This window comes from Tachysurus fulvidraco, chromosome 26, assembly GCF_022655615.1.
Source record: "Tachysurus fulvidraco isolate hzauxx_2018 chromosome 26, HZAU_PFXX_2.0, whole genome shotgun sequence".
Taxonomy (NCBI): domain Eukaryota; kingdom Metazoa; phylum Chordata; class Actinopteri; order Siluriformes; family Bagridae; genus Tachysurus; species Tachysurus fulvidraco.
Genome location: NC_062543.1, coordinates 6,238,477 through 6,257,466, shown reverse-complemented (window position 1 = coordinate 6,257,466; position 18,990 = coordinate 6,238,477). Strand labels below are relative to the sequence as shown.

The 18,990-nt window shown below is 38.9% G+C and overlaps 1 protein-coding gene across 1 annotated transcript; it reads right to left on the bottom strand.

The window, feature by feature from the left end:
- Nucleotides 1-657: 657 nt before the first annotated feature.
- On the bottom strand, nt 658-18,798 carry hpda (4-hydroxyphenylpyruvate dioxygenase a). Its single transcript, XM_047809692.1, has 14 exons — nt 18,666-18,798; nt 18,153-18,179; nt 17,854-17,916; nt 16,258-16,362; nt 16,098-16,140; nt 15,874-15,956; nt 14,992-15,081; nt 14,807-14,913; nt 14,552-14,629; nt 14,079-14,241; nt 4,306-4,377; nt 3,326-3,448; nt 2,569-2,685; nt 658-982 (listed from the first exon to the last, which is right to left on the bottom strand). The coding sequence occupies exons 1-14, from the start codon at nt 18,666-18,668 to the stop codon at nt 869-871; spliced, it is 1,188 nt and encodes a 395-aa protein (XP_047665648.1). The 5' UTR covers nt 18,669-18,798; the 3' UTR covers nt 658-868.
- Between the last annotated feature and the right edge of the window lie 192 nt (nt 18,799-18,990).

The following is an 18,990-nucleotide window of genomic DNA, read 5'->3' as shown; positions in this document are numbered from 1 at the left end:
AATTTACTACACAGGTCCTTAAACTTTATGATGGATACCACATTGGACTGTTTGCTGCGATCAGGACATGAGCGTGATTGTTTCCAGGCCCAAAGTTCATTAATTTTTTTGGTGCTATTAGGCACAGTAAAGCTTCTCGCCTATTCACGGGATTGACAGCACAGTTCAACGGCAACTGATCTCACCCCATGTCGTACATCTCAAACTTCTGTGCCATACTGGTATAGAAAAGAAATCTTTGACCAGTCGGTTTTCAGAATTCATTCCATGATTTAAATATAATTTTTTTTTGATAGATATAATAAGCTCTGTTTAGAATGTGTTTGTACAGATATAAAACTTACACTAATATTGTAATCTCTCATAATTACCATGGATATCTAACATAAAGTAGATCCTCTTATGTTTGCCGTATTTTCTTCAGTTGCTGCCAGAGGTCAAGAGTAACTAAACTGTTCTGAACACAGTGGGGTTTTTTTCTTTCCCAACTGACCTGCCTGAGTAAACATTCGGTGCTAAACAGGACTTTCAGCATTTCTTAAGCTAAAGTACATTCCTGAACGTCAACGGATACCGAATAGTCGTGCTAAAGAAAGACAATATTCTTAAGAACTCTTTACGTCTGTGAAATGCCACGAAATAAATGACACCAGTACATTTTTTTTTCACCGTCACAATGGTTTTATTGATAAGACCTTACAGTTTCTCTTATGTGACTGCAAGTGCAAAATCTTTTGTGAGGTAAAAGTTTGTGAACTGAACTGGTGGCTTTGTCAGATTTTATTCTGCACATCCCTGCAATACTATTAGTCATGTGCTAATCTATACATGACTCATTTCATGAGTTGCAGGCTTTTGCACCAATTTGTTAATTAAAAATCTTGGCATTGCCATCAGCAGCGAGGACAGTAAGATTTCCTCTGGCATCTTGGTCTTTCTCGATGGCCTCAAACAGGGATTTGAAGTTTCCAGCCCCAAAACCCTGAAAAACATCAAATCAGCACACAGCCAGAATAATAGTATGTAAGACTCTTGAGACAAATGCTAAATATTCACACACGTCATGACATTTACATCAATAATCAAATAGTTTAATGAATATTTTTTTCCATTTCTGATCAATAAGTGGAATAAACAAAGGCATCGTGGGTTGTTTTTGGAAATTTTCCCCTTCAAAGGAATTGCAATGAATGATTTGAACGTCAAAGAGACTGTTTTAAGTCTCAGCACCTCTTTGGTGTGGTTGGGGCAGAAATGTCCTGTCTTCAGGCATTTCCTCTACTTCATACAGCTGAAAATGCCCCTAGTTAATCACCGGGCCTGTCCAAACAGAGACAACTGCTCCATCTTTATCAGTCCTGAGGACCTTCATGTTCTGCATATTTTCGCTTCAACACTTCTTTAACGTGGTGCTGAACAACAGTATCGCTGCTAATACCGAAGATATCAGTTTAACTTCTAGGAGGTGAAATGAACGGATTGTTACTTTTTAAAATCTAATAGCCTGTATGTAGTCCTAAAATATAATAGCAGCTGAGCGGAGTGCTGATGTTACATCAATTCCCCTTTGTGACAAACATTTTTTTGTATATTTATTATTTTTCAACATAAAAGTCAATGTTTTTTTTTTTTTGTTGGTGTCAAACGTTTGGACATCCTTCAACATCCTTGGGCATCCTACAGAAAGTGAATATCTGAGAACTTAATTAACTCCGTAGGTCATTCATTCATCTTCTACTGCTTATCCGAAATTCTCGGGGAGCCTATCTGTGGCGTCATTGGGCATCAAGGCAGGATACACCCTGGATGGAGTGCCAACCCATCGCAGGGCACACACACACTCTCATTCTCTCACACACTACAGACAGTTTTCCAGAGATGCCAATCAACCTACCATGCATGTCTTTGGACCGGGGGAGGAAACCGGAGTACCCGGAGGAAACCCCCGAGGCACGGGGAGAACATGCAAACTCCACACACACAAGGCGGAGGCGGGAATCGAACCCCCAACCCTGGAGGTGTGAGGCGAACATGCTAACCACTAAGCCACCGTGCCCCCCACACTCCATAGGCTATGGGCTCGTCTAAGCAGCTGACTGAGGACAGGTGAATGAAGCTAGCTTGTCTGTTAGTGCCATTTTCATTAACAAATATTGGTTTAGCAGAAATGTGGAAGTCAAGGCAAGATCTGCACGGAAGAGTCATCAGAATGGAACCTTATCTACGACCTTATCATAAAACTGTACCTAAAAACGTCTTAAAATTCTAGTATTTTTATGTCTTTACTCATGCTATTTGCATTACATCTCATGTTTTAATGTCTGTTTATTGTTAGATGATTGCAAACCATCAAGAAAAGAACAAGAAAAGGCAAATGTTTATATGAGAACCGAGAACTTGCTAGAACTCAGAGTTCTAAAGTTTCTATAGAATTCCTGTCGTATGTAGTTCTTTAAGGAACTTTGGAAAACTGGTTTTACATGACAGGGTTCTACCGTTGCTGCAAAACACACACACACACACACACACACACACATACAAAATACATATGCTCCTACAAATACTCACAAAGTGGTTATGCCTCTGGATGACCTCTAGGAACAGGGTAGGTCTGTCCTGCACAGGTTTGCTGAAGATCTGGAGCAGGTAGCCCTTATCGTCAAAATCGACTAAGATTTTAAGCTCCTATACAAGGACCAAAAGAAAAGAGGAAAAGAATGGAAAACAATAGAAATAATACTTGAGCAAAGAGAAAATTATAAGCAAACCCATGTCATTTAAAATTATAGATCTTTTTTCTGACTTTTACAAAGTGCTGACACAGAAGACTTTTTCTATTTGCTAAAGAAAATGTCATGATGTCATTGTGGAGTGTCTTCCATACAAGTTGTTACTGCAGAATGTTTGTTTTGGAGCTGACACTATTGTCAGAGCTCCTATTATAGAAAAAGTCACCAAATCAGCACCTTCTGACCAATCAGAATTGAGAATTCACTTGGGTGGGATTGTTTGTTGAGAAAAAAAAAAAAGCTAAATTTATATATATATATATATATATATATATATATATATATATATATATATATATATATATATATATATATATATATAATTCTGTAAAATATTTCTTTTAAATGTTTCACAATGTTTCCATCACAATTAAAAACCTCATTAAAATATAATAAGGAAGTCATTATGTTACAGAATCAAAACCATGCCACATTTTCCCCATATTATACAATTATCCCGCCTCTTTCATGTAACTAGTCCACATCTAGGTTTAAACTCTCCTGACTAGATGCGACTTGTATCTCTGTAGTTTCACCTGCAGGGTCTTCAGGTCCTCCTTCACTTTGATCTTGGCCGTCTTGAGCTTCTCACGCAGAGTGTCGTAATAGGTGTCTGGAGTGGACAGGAACTCCATACCCCGGGCTTTCAGGTTCACTATCTGATTCCGAGTAAAAGTAGAGACCACGTTTCCCATCAATATACAGTATGACATGATTTGACTAGTCTTCCACCGCATTATTTTATATCACAGAAGTATACAACAGTTCAACACCGGACTATACACACATGCACACACGCACACTGTATTCGTACTGCATCAATACACATGGGACTATACACACACACTGCATTTAATTTAAAATAACAATCTATCTGACAATAAGCTATCGGTACCACAGGACATTTCTGTATATGTACAGTCCGTTGCACCTTAACACGTTACATAATATTACATGTATATAATACTTTATATATATTATTTATATTTATACTTATACATACATATATGTATGGTCATATATATGTCTAGTAGTACACTGTGTGTACTGACTATGTATAAACACATTGCATCCTTTCCACATTTTCCACATTTGCACATTTCAATGGTACTGAGCATTTTGCACTTTTTTTTTTTTTTTTTAACCTGTCTGTAAACTGTTCTATTTATGTTTCTACTATTGTATGTAAATGGTTCTGCAATTTATGGAGCTCGCTCCCAAGAATTTCACTCACCAAGGCACATGTGCCGTGGTGATGTGACAATAAAGGTGACTTGACTTGACTTGACTTGACTTGACTTGACTTGACTTGACTATACACGGGTTTGTAAGGTCATGCTTTCAACACTTTATTGGCTTCTGCTGTGTGTTTCTAATGAAATATTATTAACACAATTAAAGGTGCAGCTGAAACACACCACACCCAGCTAGTGCTAGTGCTTGCTATTGTATTTGTGCATAAGGTGGATATGATGTTGATGTTAGAAAACAGGAAATCTCAGAAAACAGAACTTACTGCTTGGATGATGTTTGACGTGTTCAGGGCAATATGCTGAACTCCAGGTCCTCCATTATAGTCAACATACTCCTGAACACACAACAGGAAAAAACAAACCCCAGTGTAATATATCTTACATTTGTTGTGTTGTATTCTGGTACTTACTTAATATGTTAATCTGTTTATCTGTGTGTGTGTGTGTGTGTGTGTGTGTGTGTGTGTGTGTGTGTGTGTGTCTGTTTATCTGTGTGTTTGTCTGTTTATCTGTGTGTGTGTGTGTCTGTTTATCTGTGTGTCTGTCTGTTTATCTGTGTGTCTGTCTGTTTATCTGTGTGTCTGTCTGTTTATCTGTGTGTGTCTGTTTATCTGTGTGTGTCTGTCTGTTTATCTGTGTGTCTGTCTGTTTATCTGTGTGTGTCTGTCTGTTTATCTGTGTGTGTGTGTGTCTGTTTATCTGTGTGTCTGTCTGTTTATCTGTGTGTGTCTGTTTATCTGTGTGTCTGTCTGTTTATCTGTGTGTGTCTGTCTGTTTATCTGTGTGTGTGTGTGTCTGTTTATCTGTGTGTCTGTCTGTTTATCTGTGTGTGTCTGTCTGTCTGTTTATCTGTGTGTGTCTGTCTGTTTATCTGTGTGTGTCTGTTTATCTGTGTGTGTGTGTGTGTCTGTTTATCTGTGTGTGTCTGTCTGTTTATCTGTGTGTGTCTGTCTGTTTATCTGTCTGTCTGTCTGTTTATCTGTGTGTGTCTGTCTGTTTATCTGTGTGTGTGTGTCTGTCTGTCTATCTGTGTGTGTGTGTGTATCTGTTTATCTGTGTGTCTGTCTGTTTATCTGTGTGTGTCTGTCTGTTTATCTGTGTGTCTGTTTATCTGTGTGTGTGTGTCTGTTTATCTATGTGTCTGTCTGTTTATCTGTCTGTCTGTCTGTTTATCTGTGTGTCTGTCTGTTTATCTGTGTGTGTGTGTGTCTGTTTATCTGTGTGTCTGTCTGTTTATCTGTGTGTCTGTCTGTTTATGTGTGTGTCTGTCTGTTTATCTGTGTGTGTCTGTCTGTTTATCTGTGTGTGTCTGTCTGTTTATCTGTGTGTATCTGTCTGTTTATCTGTGTGTCTGTATGTTTATCTCTGTGTGTCTGTTTATCTGTGTGTGTGTCTGTCTGTTTATCTGTGTGTGTCTGTCTGTCTGTCTGTTTATCTGTCTGTCTGTCTGTTTATCTGTGTGTGTCTGTCTGTTTATCTGTGTGTGTCTGTTTATCTGTGTGTCTGTCTGTTTATCTGTGTGTGTCTGTTTATCTGTGTGTCTGTCTGTTTATCTGTGTGTGTCTGTCTGTCTGTTTATCTGTGTGTGTGTGTCTGTCTGTTTATCTGTGTGTGTCTGTCTGTTTATCTGTGTGTCTGTCTGTTTATCTGTGTGTGTGTGTCTGTCTGTTTATCTGTGTGTGTGTGTCTGTCTGTTTATCTGTGTGTCTGTTTATCTGTGTGTGTCTGTCTGTTTATCTGTGTGTCTGTCTGTTTATCTGTGTGTCTGTCTGTTTATCTGTGTGTGTGTGTGTGTGTGTGTGTGTGTCTGTTTATCTGTGTGTGTGTGTCTGTCTGTTTATCTGTGTGTGTCTGTCTGTTTATCTGTGTGTGTCTGTCTGTCTGTTTATCTGTGTGTGTCTGTCTGTTTATCTGTGTGTCTGTCTGTTTATCTGTGTGTGTCTGTCTGTTTATCTGTGTGTGTGTCTGTCTGTTTATCTGTGTGTGTCTGTCTGTTTATCTGTGTGTGTGTCTGTCTGTTTATCTGTGTGTGTCTGTCTGTTTATCTGTGTGTGTGTCTGTCTGTTTATCTGTGTGTCTGTCTGTTTATCTGTGTGTCTGTCTGTTTATCTGTGTGTGTGTCTGTCTGTTTATCTGTGTGTGTCTGTCTGTTTATCTGTGTGTCTGTCTGTTTATCTGTGTGTCTGTCTGTTTATCTGTGTGTCTGTCTGTTTATCTGTGTGTGTGTGTGTGTGTGTGTGTGTCTGTCTGTTTATCTGTGTGTGTCTGTCTGTCTGTTTATCTGTGTGTGTCTGTCTGTTTATCTGTGTGTGTCTGTCTGTCTGTTTATCTGTGTGTGTCTGTCTGTTTATCTGTGTGTCTGTCTGTTTATCTGTGTGTGTCTGTCTGTTTATCTGTGTGTGTGTCTGTCTGTTTATCTGTGTGTGTCTGTCTGTTTATCTGTGTGTCTGTCTGTTTATCTGTGTCTCTGTCTGTTTATCTGTGTGTGTGTCTGTCTGTTTATCTGTGTGTGTCTGTCTGTTTATCTGTGTGTCTGTCTGTTTATCTGTGTGTCTGTCTGTTTATCTGTGTGTCTGTCTGTTTATCTGTGTGTGTGTGTGTGTGTGTCTGTCTGTTTATCTGTGTGTGTCTGTCTGTCTGTTTATCTGTGTGTGTCTGTCTGTTTATCTGTGTGTGTCTGTCTGTCTGTTTATCTGTGTGTGTCTGTCTGTTTATCTGTGTGTCTGTCTGTTTATCTGTGTGTGTCTGTCTGTTTATCTGTGTGTGTGTCTGTCTGTTTATCTGTGTGTGTCTGTCTGTTTATCTGTGTGTGTGTCTGTCTGTTTATCTGTGTGTCTGTCTGTTTATCTGTGTGTGTGTCTGTCTGTTTATCTGTGTGTGTGTCTGTTTATCTGTGTGTCTGTCTGTTTATCTGTGTGTGTGTCTGTCTGTTTATCTGTGTGTGTCTGTCTGTTTATCTGTGTGTCTGTCTGTTTATCTGTGTGTGTGTCTGTCTGTTTATCTGTGTGTGTGTCTGTTTATCTGTGTGTGTGTCTGTCTGTTTATCTGTGTGTGTCTGTCTGTTTATCTGTGTGTGTGTCTGTCTGTTTATCTGTGTGTGTGTCTGTTTATCTGTGTGTCTGTCTGTTTATCTGTGTGTCTGTCTGTTTATCTGTGTGTGTGTCTGTCTGTTTATCTGTGTGTGTCTGTCTGTTTATCTGTGTGTCTGTCTGTTTATCTGTGTGTCTGTCTGTTTATCTGTGTGTGTGTGTGTGTGTGTGTGTCTGTCTGTTTATCTGTGTGTGTCTGTCTGTCTGTTTATCTGTGTGTGTCTGTCTGTTTATCTGTGTGTGTCTGTCTGTCTGTTTATCTGTGTGTATCTGTCTGTTTATCTGTGTGTCTGTATGTTTATCTCTGTGTGTCTGTTTATCTGTGTGTGTGTCTGTCTGTTTATCTGTGTGTGTCTGTCTGTCTGTCTGTTTATCTGTCTGTCTGTCTGTTTATCTGTGTGTGTCTGTCTGTTTATCTGTGTGTGTGTCTGTTTATCTGTGTGTCTGTCTGTTTATCTGTGTGTCTGTCTGTTTATCTGTGTGTGTCTGTCTGTTTATCTGTGTGTGTCTGTCTGTTTATCTGTGTCTGTCTGTTTATCTGTGTGTCTGTCTGTTTATCTGTGTGTGTGTCTATCTGTTTATCTGTGTGTCTGTCTGTCTGTTTATCTGTGTGTCTGTCTGTTTATCTGTGTGTGTGTCTGTCTGTTTATCTGTGTGTGTGTCTGTCTGTTTATCTGTGTGTCTGACTGTCTAACTGTTTATCTGTCTGTCTGTCTGTTTACCTGTCTGCCTGTCAGTCTGTCTGTCTGTCCGTCTGTCTTCCTGTTTATCTGTGTGTCTGTCTGTTTATCTGTGTGTGTCTGTCTGTTTATCTGTGTGTGTGTCTGTCTGTTTATCTGTGTGTGTCTGTCTGTTTATCTGTGTGTGTGTCTGTTTATCTGTGTGTCTGTCTGTTTATCTGTGTGTCTGTCTGTTTATCTGTGTGTGTCTGTCTGTTTATCTGTGTGTGTCTGTCTGTTTATCTGTGTCTGTGTGTGTCTGTCTGTTTATCTGTGTGTCTGTCTGTTTATCTGTGTGTGTGTCTATCTGTTTATCTGTGTGTCTGTCTGTCTGTTTATCTGTGTGTCTGTCTGTTTATCTGTGTGTGTGTCTGTCTGTTTATCTGTGTGTGTGTCTGTCTGTTTATCTGTGTGTCTGACTGTCTAACTGTTTATCTGTCTGTCTGTCTGTTTACCTGTCTGCCTGTCAGTCTGTCTGTCTGTCCGTCTGTCTGTCTGTTTATCTGTGTGTCTGTCTGTTTATCTGTGTGTGTCTGTCTGTTTATCTGTGTGTGTGTCTGTCTGTTTATCTGTGTGTGTCTGTCTGTTTATCTGTGTGTCTGTCTGTTTATCTGTGTCTCTGTCTGTTTATCTGTGTGTGTGTCTGTCTGTTTATCTGTGTGTGTCTGTCTGTTTATCTGTGTGTCTGTCTGTTTATCTGTGTGTCTGTCTGTTTATCTGTGTGTGTGTCTGTCTGTTTATCTGTGTGTGTGTCTGTTTATCTGTGTGTGTGTCTGTCTGTTTATCTGTGTGTGTCTGTCTGTTTATCTGTGTGTGTCTGTCTGTTTATCTGTGTGTGTGTCTGTTTATCTGTGTGTCTGTCTGTTTATCTGTGTGTCTGTCTGTTTATCTGTGTGTGTGTCTGTCTGTTTATCTGTGTGTGTCTGTCTGTTTATCTGTGTGTCTGTCTGTTTATCTGTGTGTCTGTCTGTTTATCTGTGTGTGTGTGTGTGTGTGTGTGTCTGTCTGTTTATCTGTGTGTGTCTGTCTGTCTGTTTATCTGTGTGTGTCTGTCTGTTTATCTGTGTGTGTCTGTCTGTCTGTTTATCTGTGTGTATCTGTCTGTTTATCTGTGTGTCTGTATGTTTATCTCTGTGTGTCTGTTTATCTGTGTGTGTGTCTGTCTGTTTATCTGTGTGTGTCTGTCTGTCTGTCTGTTTATCTGTCTGTCTGTCTGTTTATCTGTGTGTGTCTGTCTGTTTATCTGTGTGTGTGTCTGTTTATCTGTGTGTCTGTCTGTTTATCTGTGTGTCTGTCTGTTTATCTGTGTGTGTCTGTCTGTTTATCTGTGTGTGTCTGTCTGTTTATCTGTGTCTGTGTGTGTCTGTCTGTTTATCTGTGTGTCTGTCTGTTTATCTGTGTGTGTGTCTATCTGTTTATCTGTGTGTCTGTCTGTCTGTTTATCTGTGTGTCTGTCTGTTTATCTGTGTGTGTGTCTGTCTGTTTATCTGTGTGTGTGTCTGTCTGTTTATCTGTGTGTCTGACTGTCTAACTGTTTATCTGTCTGTCTGTCTGTTTACCTGTCTGCCTGTCAGTCTGTCTGTCTGTCCGTCTGTCTTCCTGTTTATCTGTCTGCCTGTCTGTCTGTTTATCTGTCTGTCTGTCTATCTGTCTGACTGTTTATCAGTCTGTCTGTCTGTCTGTCTGACTGTTTATCAGTCTGTCTGTCTGTCTGTCTGACTGTTTATCTGTCTGTTTGTCTGTCTGTCTGTCTGTCTTCCTGTCTGTCTGTCTATCTGTGTGTGTGTGTGTATCTGTTTATCTGTGTGTCTGTCTGTTTATCTGTGTGTGTCTGTCTGTTTATCTATGTGTCTGTCTGTTTATCTGTGTGTGTGTGTCTGTTTATCTATGTGTCTGTCTGTTTATCTGTCTGTCTGTCTGTTTATCTGTGTGTCTGTCTGTTTATCTGTGTGTGTGTGTGTCTGTTTATCTGTGTGTCTGTCTGTTTATCTGTGTGTCTGTCTGTTTATGTGTGTGTCTGTCTGTTTATCTGTGTGTGTCTGTCTGTTTATCTGTGTGTGTGTCTGTCTGTTTATGTGTGTGTCTGTCTGTTTATCTGTGTGTGTCTGTCTGTTTATCTGTGTGTGTCTGTCTGTTTATCTGTGTGTGTCTGTCTGTTTATCTGTGTGTGTCTGTCTGTTTATCTGTGTGTGTCTGTCTGTCTGTTTATCTGTGTGTATCTGTCTGTTTATCTGTGTGTCTGTCTGTTTATCTGTCTGTCTGTCTGTTTATCTGTCTGTCTGTCTGTTTATCTGTGTGTCTGTCTGTTTATCTGTGTGTGTCTGTCTGTCTGTTTATCTGTGTGTGTCTGTCTGTTTATCTGTGTGTGTCTGTCTGTTTATCTGTGTGTGTCTGTCTGTTTATCTGTGTGTGTGTCTGTCTGTTTATCTGTGTGTGTGTCTGTCTGTTTATCTGTGTGTGTCTGTCTGTTTATCTGTGTGTGTGTCTGTCTGTTTATCTGTGTGTGTCTGTCTGTTTATCTGTGTGTCTGTCTGTTTATCTGTGTGTGTGTGTGTCTGTCTGTTTATCTGTGTGTGTCTGTCTGTTTATCTGTGTGTGTGTGTCTGTTTATCTGTGTGTGTCTGTCTGTTTATCTGTGTGTCTGTCTGTCTGTTTATCTGTGTGTCTGTCTGTTTATCTGTGTGTCTGTCTGTTTATCTGTGTGTGTGTGTGTGTCTGTCTGTTTATCTGTGTGTGTCTGTCTGTTTATCTGTGTGTGTCTGTCTGTTTATCTGTGTGTCTGTCTGTCTGTTTATCTGTGTGTCTGTCTGTTTATCTGTGTGTCTGTCTGTTTATCTGTGTGTCTGTCTGTTTATCTGTGTGTGTCTGTCTGTCTGTTTATCTGTGTGTGTGTGTCTGTTTATCTGTGTGTGTGTGTGTGTCTGTTTATCTGTGTGTGTGTGTGTGTGTCTGTTTATCTGTGTGTCTGTCTGTTTATCTGTGTGTCTGTCTGTTTATCTGTGTGTCTGTCTGTTTATCTGTGTGTGTCTGTCTGTTTATCTGTGTGTGTCTGTCTGTTTATCTGTGTGTGTGTCTGTCTGTCTGTTTATCTGTGTGTGTCTGTCTGTTTATCTGTGTGTGTCTGTCTGTTTATCTGTGTGTGTGTCTGTCTGTTTATCTGTGTGTCTGTCTGTCTGTTTATCTGTGTGTGTGTCTGTCTGTTTATCTGTGTGTGTGTCTGTCTGTTTATCTGTGTGTCTGTCTGTCTGACTGTTTATCTGTCTGTCTGTCTGTTTACCTGGCTGCCTGTCAGTCTGTCTGTCTGTCTGTTTGTCTTCCTGTTTATCTGTCTGCCTGTCTGTCTGTTTATCTGTCTGTCTGTCTATCTGTCTGACTGTTTATCAGTCTGTCTGTCTGTCTGTCTGACTGTTTATCTCTATGCCTGTCTGTCTGTCTGTTTATCTGTCTGTCTGTCTATCTGTCTGACTGTTTATCAGTCTGTCTGTCTGACTGTTTATCTGTCTGTCTGTCTGTCTGTCTGTCTGTCTGTCTGACTGACTGTTTATCTGTCTGTCTGTCTGTCTGTTTATCTGTCTGTCTGTCTGTTTATCTGTGTGTGTCTGTCTGTTTATCTGTGTGTGTCTGTCTGTTTATCTGTGTGTGTCTGTCTGTTTATCTGTGTGTGTCTGTCTGTTTATCTGTGTGTGTGTGTGTGTCTGTCTGTTTATCTGTGTGTGTCTGTCTGTCTGTTTATCTGTGTGTCTGTCTGTTTATCTGTGTCTGTCTGTCTGTTTATCTGTGTGTGTCTGTCTGTTTATCTGTGTCTGTCTGTCTGTTTATCTGTGTGTGTGTGTGTGTCTGTCTGTTTATCTGTGTGTGTCTGTCTGTCTGTTTATCTGTGTGTCTGTCTGTTTATCTGTGTGTCTGTCTGTTTATCTGTGTGTGTCTGTCTGTTTATCTGTGTGTGTCTGTCTGTTTATCTGTGTGTGTGTCTGTCTGTTTATCTGTGTGTGTCTGTTTATCTGTGTGTGTCTGTCTGTTTATCTGTGTGTGTGTCTGTCTGTTTATCTGTGTGTGTCTGTTTATCTGTGTGTGTCTGTTTATCTGTGTGTGTCTGTCTGTTTATCTGTGTGTCTGTCTGTTTATCTGTGTGTGTGTCTGTCTGTTTATCTGTGTGTGTGTCTGTCTGTTTATCTGTGTGTGTCTGTCTGTTTATCTGTGTGTGTCTGTCTGTCTGTTTATCTGTGTGTGTCTGTCTGTTTATCTGTGTGTGTCTGTCTGTTTATCTGTGTGTGTGTCTGTCTGTTTATCTGTGTGTGTGTCTGTTTATCTGTGTGTGTCTGTCTGTTTATCTGTGTGTCTGTCTGTTTATCTGTGTGTGTGTGTGTGTGTGTGTCTGTCTGTTTATCTGTGTGTGTCTGTCTGTTTATCTGTGTGTGTCTGTCTGTTTATCTGTGTGTGTCTGTTTATCTGTGTGTCTGTCTGTTTATCTGTGTGTCTGTCTGTTTATGTGTGTGTCTGTCTGTTTATCTGTGTGTGTCTGTCTGTTTATCTGTGTGTGTCTGTCTGTTTATCTGTGTGTGTCTGTCTGTCTGTTTATCTGTGTGTATCTGTCTGTTTATCTGTGTGTCTGTATGTTTATCTCTGTGTGTCTGTTTATCTGTGTGTGTGTCTGTCTGTTTATCTGTGTGTGTCTGTCTGTCTGTCTGTTTATCTGTGTGTGTGTCTGTTTATCTGTGTGTGTGTCTGTTTATCTGTGTGTCTGTCTGTTTATCTGTGTGTCTGTCTGTTTATCTGTGTGTGTCTGTTTATCTGTGTGTGTCTGTCTGTTTATCTGTGTGTCTGTCTGTTTATCTGTGTGTGTCTGTTTATCTGTGTGTGTCTGTCTGTTTATCTGTGTGTCTGTCTGTTTATCTGTGTGTCTGTCTGTTTATCTGTGTGTGTCTGTTTATCTGTGTGTGTCTGTCTGTTTATCTGTGTGTCTGTCTGTTTATCTGTGTGTGTGTGTGTGTGTGTGTCTGTCTGTTTATCTGTGTGTGTCTGTTTATCTGTGTGTGTCTGTCTGTTTATCTGTGTGTGTGTGTGTCTGTCTGTTTATCTGTGTGTCTGTCTGTTTATCTGTGTGTCTGTCTGTCTGTTTATCTGTGTGTGTCTGTCTGTTTATCTGTGTGTCTGTCTGTTTATCTGTGTGTCTGACTGTCTAACTGTTTATCTGTCTGTCTGTCTGTTTACCTGTCTGCCTGTCAGTCTGTCTGTCTGTCCGTCTGTCTTCCTGTTTATCTGTCTGCCTGTCTGTCTGTTTATCTGTCTGTCTGTCTATCTGTCTGACTGTTTATCAGTCTGTCTGTCTGTCTGTCTGACTGTTTATCTGTCTGTTTGTCTGTCTGTCTGTCTGTCTTCCTGTCTGTCTTTCTGTTTATCTGTCTGTCTGTATGTCTGACTGTTTATCTCTCTGCCTGTCTGTCTGACTGTTTATCAGTCTGTCTGTCTGTCTGTCTGTCTGTCTGTTTATCTGTCTGTCTGTTTATCTGTCTGACTGTTTATCAGTCTGTCTGTCTGACTGACTGTTTATCTGTCTGTCTGTCTGTCTGTCTGACTGTTTATCTGTCTGTCTATCTGTCTGTCTGACTGTTTATCTGTCTGTCTGTCTGTCTATCTGTCTGTCTGACTGTTTATCTGTCTGTCTGTCTGTCTGATTGTTTATCTGTCTGACTGTTTATCTGTCTGTCTGTCTGTCTGACTGACTGTTTATCTGTCTGTCTGTCTGACTGTTTATCTGTCTGTCTGACTGTTTATCTGTCTGTCTGTCTATCTGTCTGTCTGTCTATCTGCCTGTCTGCCTGTATATTTATCCATCTGTCTGTCTGTTTGTCTCCTTGTCTGTGTATCTGTCTCTTTGTCTCTATTTGCCCATTGTGTTATCTGATGGGCTATCTGTCTGTCTGTCCACACATTTTGCTGCCTTTCTCTCTCTGTCTGCCCAGCTGTCTCTTTCACTGCCTGCCTGTCCTTCTGTTAGTTTACCTTTTTGTCTATTGGCCTGTCTGTCTGTGTGTCTGTACATCTATCTGTCTTTCTGCATTTATACCTTTTTTCTGTCTGTTTATCAGCCCATCTGTCTATTTTCCCATCTGTCCATCTGCCTGTCTGTCAGACCATCTATCTATCCATCTTCCTGTTTGTCTGTCTACCTTCTTTTCTGTTTTTTTTTTAATCTGTCCATCTGTCTATCTGTTTACTTGTTCAAACCTGGATCTGTGATTTTTTTTTCCCAGGCGCCGGTTCATTAATAGGCATTTTGATGGTCTCCTCATAGTTGGTGACCACGATAGACCTGAGAGAGCTGTACTGGGTGTGGATCTGTTTATCGTCTATGGACCAGAACCGGTGGAACATCAGACACTTCTGGTACCTGAGAGGGTGAAAAAGAGACACAAATAAATCAGAAATAACAGAATTTTAATAAAATGCAAATGCAAAATTGCTTCCTAGATTCATTGTGTCGCTGCAGTAATATAGAAAAGGTGATATTATAGAAGGTTCTAATTCTAGAGGTAAAAATCCTGAATGTGCTCTGGTTTGATTTCGAGTGCAACTTGACAGAACTTTGTCTTCACTTGAAAGTGATGATGTCTGCTGAGAAACTTCTATGAAATAGTTATTATTGATTGTTTTTTGGGGGGGTTTTGCCAGCAGTACGTGAGCTGCGTGCAGACTCGCACCAGTCTGATACTGGCACCATTTCATCATCTGGCTGGTTTCCAACAATGTGGTCGATGAAGCTCAGGCAGGCTGGAGGCCTAAACGTGAAATGAATTAAAAGAAAAAAAGGACATAATTATCAGTATGATGCATCTCTGTGTTTGAGCACAGATCACTTTATATGACTACCTTTCTTTTTGTTGTTAAAAAAAATAACAGTCAGTCAGAAAAAATGAATCTAATCATTATTAAACGACATTCACATGCAGACTTACAGTTTAGATAGCAGTGGGTCCCTGAAGAGAGGCTCTTGATAGCCAGGTAGAAACAGGCCTTTATAAGGAGTCAGGTACTCCACTAAAGTGTGGGTGGTATCTCCATACTGAGAAATAAAAGAAATCACAGATCACACAGTAGCGATCCATTTAAAGCACGTACCTGGGTTTGTGTTGTTGCTTACCGTTTGTATCACAGCATATTTTACTTTGCCATGCTTGTCCTGTTCTACCCACGGTTCTTTAACAATCCCTGCTCCTCTCTCTCTGGCTTTCTGTTAACACACACAAAGCAGCCATGTTCAGTAAAACTAATATTTTAAGAAGTATCACAGGTTACATGCGATTTTGGCCTTGGACTTCAGCACCTTTTTCTTGGTGTGATATCAGCTTCAGTAAGGATCAATATTAAGTCCAGTGCCCTGGCCTGACTTTTGTTTGTTGCTGATGACGCTTCATGATGGCAGTTCAGGCTGATGGCACTCAATGCTAATATTTTAATAAGGAAACATGACACTGTTGGTTTCGTTGATTGTAGCGTCCCTTTAAAGTCCAGAGAATATTTTTTCGCATGGAGGACAAGATAAGATCTTAATAGACATTGCTTTTCTCAAGGGCCAAAAGCTTAAATACATTTATCATATTTCTTTTAGCTCAATCATATAAATTCTCTTGCTTTTGTAATACGTCCTTTTACACTTGTCTGGAAAAACCAAACATGTTCTTTTCAGTCCGTATTTTCTATCCCAAAATATTATTTTTTGTTTTTTTTAAGTGGTTTCGGTGGTTGAGGTGGACTGTGGTCTAAACTTTTAACTTTTAACTGTGAATTACATTGCAGGTAATCATAACAAAACAGGCTGTATAGTAAACCACTTCTGAATACAAGGAACTTCCTCGCATGAGTTCTGAGGTAAATTTTAAACATAAGTCACCAACTCTGGAATAAGACTTACGGTGAAATTCTGCTCATTCCATGTTTGGCAGGATTTTACAGATATATCCTATAAAACAGTTACATATATCTACTGATATCTTGATACCATGGGATCTTTTATACTGTTTACCTGGACTAAAAAGTCACAGTCTTCTACTTGGAAGGCGATGTCCTTAACAGCGTCCCCGTGTTTGATGAAGTGTTTCCCCATCTCTGTGACCAGAGAAAAAACTTCAGAACTTCTGCACAGGTTCGTTAATTATGCATAGCGACGATTAATTATATTACACAGTCTTTACTGAAACATACATCTTTAATCAAAGATATCTGAAAATCATAAACGAGAGGAAATACCATCATTTCCAGGATTTAGAGGAGACACAAATTCAAAGATAATCTGTGGAAAAGGTTAAAATATAGATATAAATGTGATACTGAATTATCCATATCTTTTTAGAAGTAACTCATCTCTACAGCTTAAAATGTTAGATTGTGTCTCTGTTCATACAAACACCTTGTCCTGTTTGATGACATGGGACACCAGCTCTCTGCTGCCCGTTTCCAAACCTTTATAGGCCAGAGGCTCAAAGCCCATCTTGTCACAGTAGAAGGTTGCCGCCTAGAGGAACACACAAGTAAACCTTTACGTACAATACTGAAGCTCCATACAAAACTCAGTATCGCATGACCTCAAATGATTGTGCTGTGGTTAAAAAGATACCATGACCAAAGTCATGGCAATGAACTGAACACTTAAGTTATACTTAATTAATTAATTGTTGACAAAAAGTCTGTTCAGTTTGAGATTTGAATTAAGGATTTAAGGGCTGATGTTATATCCACATAACAACACCTGTAATTCCACTATGTCTTTATGTATCACCTAAAATTTTTGGAAAATTTTCAGAACTGAAATCCTGAAATTCTTTTGTTGAGAACAAGAGCTGAGTTTAATTCAGGGACACAAAATAGATCTTGACCAATGTAGCCTTAGTATATTAATTTGTATATAATATGAATATCAAAATGATAACTTATAGCTTTAGTAGGTTAATTCATGACTATAGCTTATTAAAAATGAACCACTTTAGCTTTGTTTATATATGTAACTTTCACATCTGCTCTTATTGGAAAATAGTCAAATAATCTTTTGCATTTTTTCCTATGACAAACTTAGTCCAAAATTTGCATGTTGTAAATGTGTGCAAACCAAAACTAACTGAGTAAAAACAAAAAAGTATGATCATGGCTGTAATATTATAGAATTATTCACCAATCAACTTTAATTAAATGGTTATTGCTAATGCTAATGTCATGTACAGATATGAATCTGGTAGATCTATTATTTTTAACATCACAATATCGATACATAGCTGGTGTACGATTTAGAAATCGTTGTAATTTGCAACGCCAACTACTACTTAGAAGAGGTAATGATTTGATTAAAGGTAAGTAAATTATCAGTACTCTGTAGCACCGTATACTGCTGTTGAAATCTTGTAGTTTTTTAGTGTCTACATTATGTTCCTGAACATCGAACACGCATGCTAAACCAGATAATACTTGTAATTACTGTGTGTTTACTTTAAATACTAGCTACTAGACTCTTACCTTACTGTTAAATAAAGTTTTAGCAAACTAGCATTACGTGGGTTTGTGGCACATTGAAGTTATGATTAAGTGGCAAAGCAGCTTGTGCACAAACAGGTCAAAACCTGTCCCGATTTTCAGCTTGTCACCCAGCAACTACACAATCACAACCATTATTTCATTCCAGCAGAATGATTAAGTTTGCCTAAATAAAGCAATAACCCGGAGCAACTCAGCCCAGACATTTACAATAATATCTTTGTTTGCTTTTTTGCCTATTTGCTGTAAAGCCTGGTTAGTTTTTAACAGAATTATACAAAGCTAAGGTCATATTTTTGTTGCTGTGGTCTGATTACTTTTCAATTACTATGTAAATACATGCAAAATCAACTTATGGCATTAAATTGTAAATATTTTATTATTAGAATAATTATTAGAACAAGAAGCAAATTATCCAAAAACTGTAGTAGTTTGTTCATTTGGTGTAGAAAACATTATGTGCAATATAATGAGATTTTACCTGTTTAGCATTTCCCACCCAGAACTTCAAATGGTGGAATCGCAGAAATTTGCCTTTTTCTGGCTGTAAAACAAAACTTTTTAATAGAAATTTAATACGACGGATGTTTCTTTTCATTGCTACAGCAGATACTTCAGTGTCCTAGTGCAAAGCTGTTTGAATCTGTATAAGTGTTCAATTTTATTTGTATAGCGCTTTTAAGTGTCCCAAAAGCAGCTTTATAGAAATAAAAACACATTCAGGATACAAATGATATTTTAAAACTTATGTATATATTTCAAGATTTAAGGGCTTGTTACCTTTTCCCCTTTGTCAGTGTAGCTCGTCTAGAAACAGAAATACAGTGACGTCATCTTAAGCTGATATTTTAAGCTAACACATGAGAATGCTTTTTTGCATACTTCATTCTTAGTAAAATTTGACAGGTACTGTATTATATGATCTGGCACAAATCTGATGTTTTTATCATTTCATTTTGACAAAACTTAGAATAACATTTTGCATATCCATAATGAAAAGTTCTTTAAATGGAAAAAAAATCAAATAAAATAAAATTCAAGATGGTTAAACTAAGAAATTTCACCTGCGGCCTTTAAAAATGTGAGTAAACTCAACTTAAAGATAACTTTTATTTCAACTCTTTATCTTCAAGTAGTCAAGTCAATGGATTTGGAAGATTTTTGGAAGATTTTTGCATATGTACTGTATAGATTTGAGTTGAATATCCAAAACTTGTAATGACAATTTGAGTATAAGAGAAGGAATAAGTTCACATCACTTAATCGAGCTGTCGTGTTTTACCCTGTACTCACCATGTTGCTGCTCTCCAAGGACACTGCTCACCAGGACGAACGATTAAAAGCATTCAACGGACGATTTCATCTACAGATAAGTACTTGCCTTAGACGTCACGGTGATTGGCCTCCAGTTCAACAGCCCTTCACCTTTTTCTCTTTCTAGACATGGTTCATACACACACATGCAATCTGTAATGCTGACCTGGGACCAGGTCTTTTGTGATTAAAAGCTGGACCCAACCGAAAGCAGCACTGGTCTCAGGGCCACTCAAAACTTTATCCTAAACAAGCTCAAGGGTTGATTTCTTTTTTCTTGTGTTGTTTGACATGCGCTATCAAC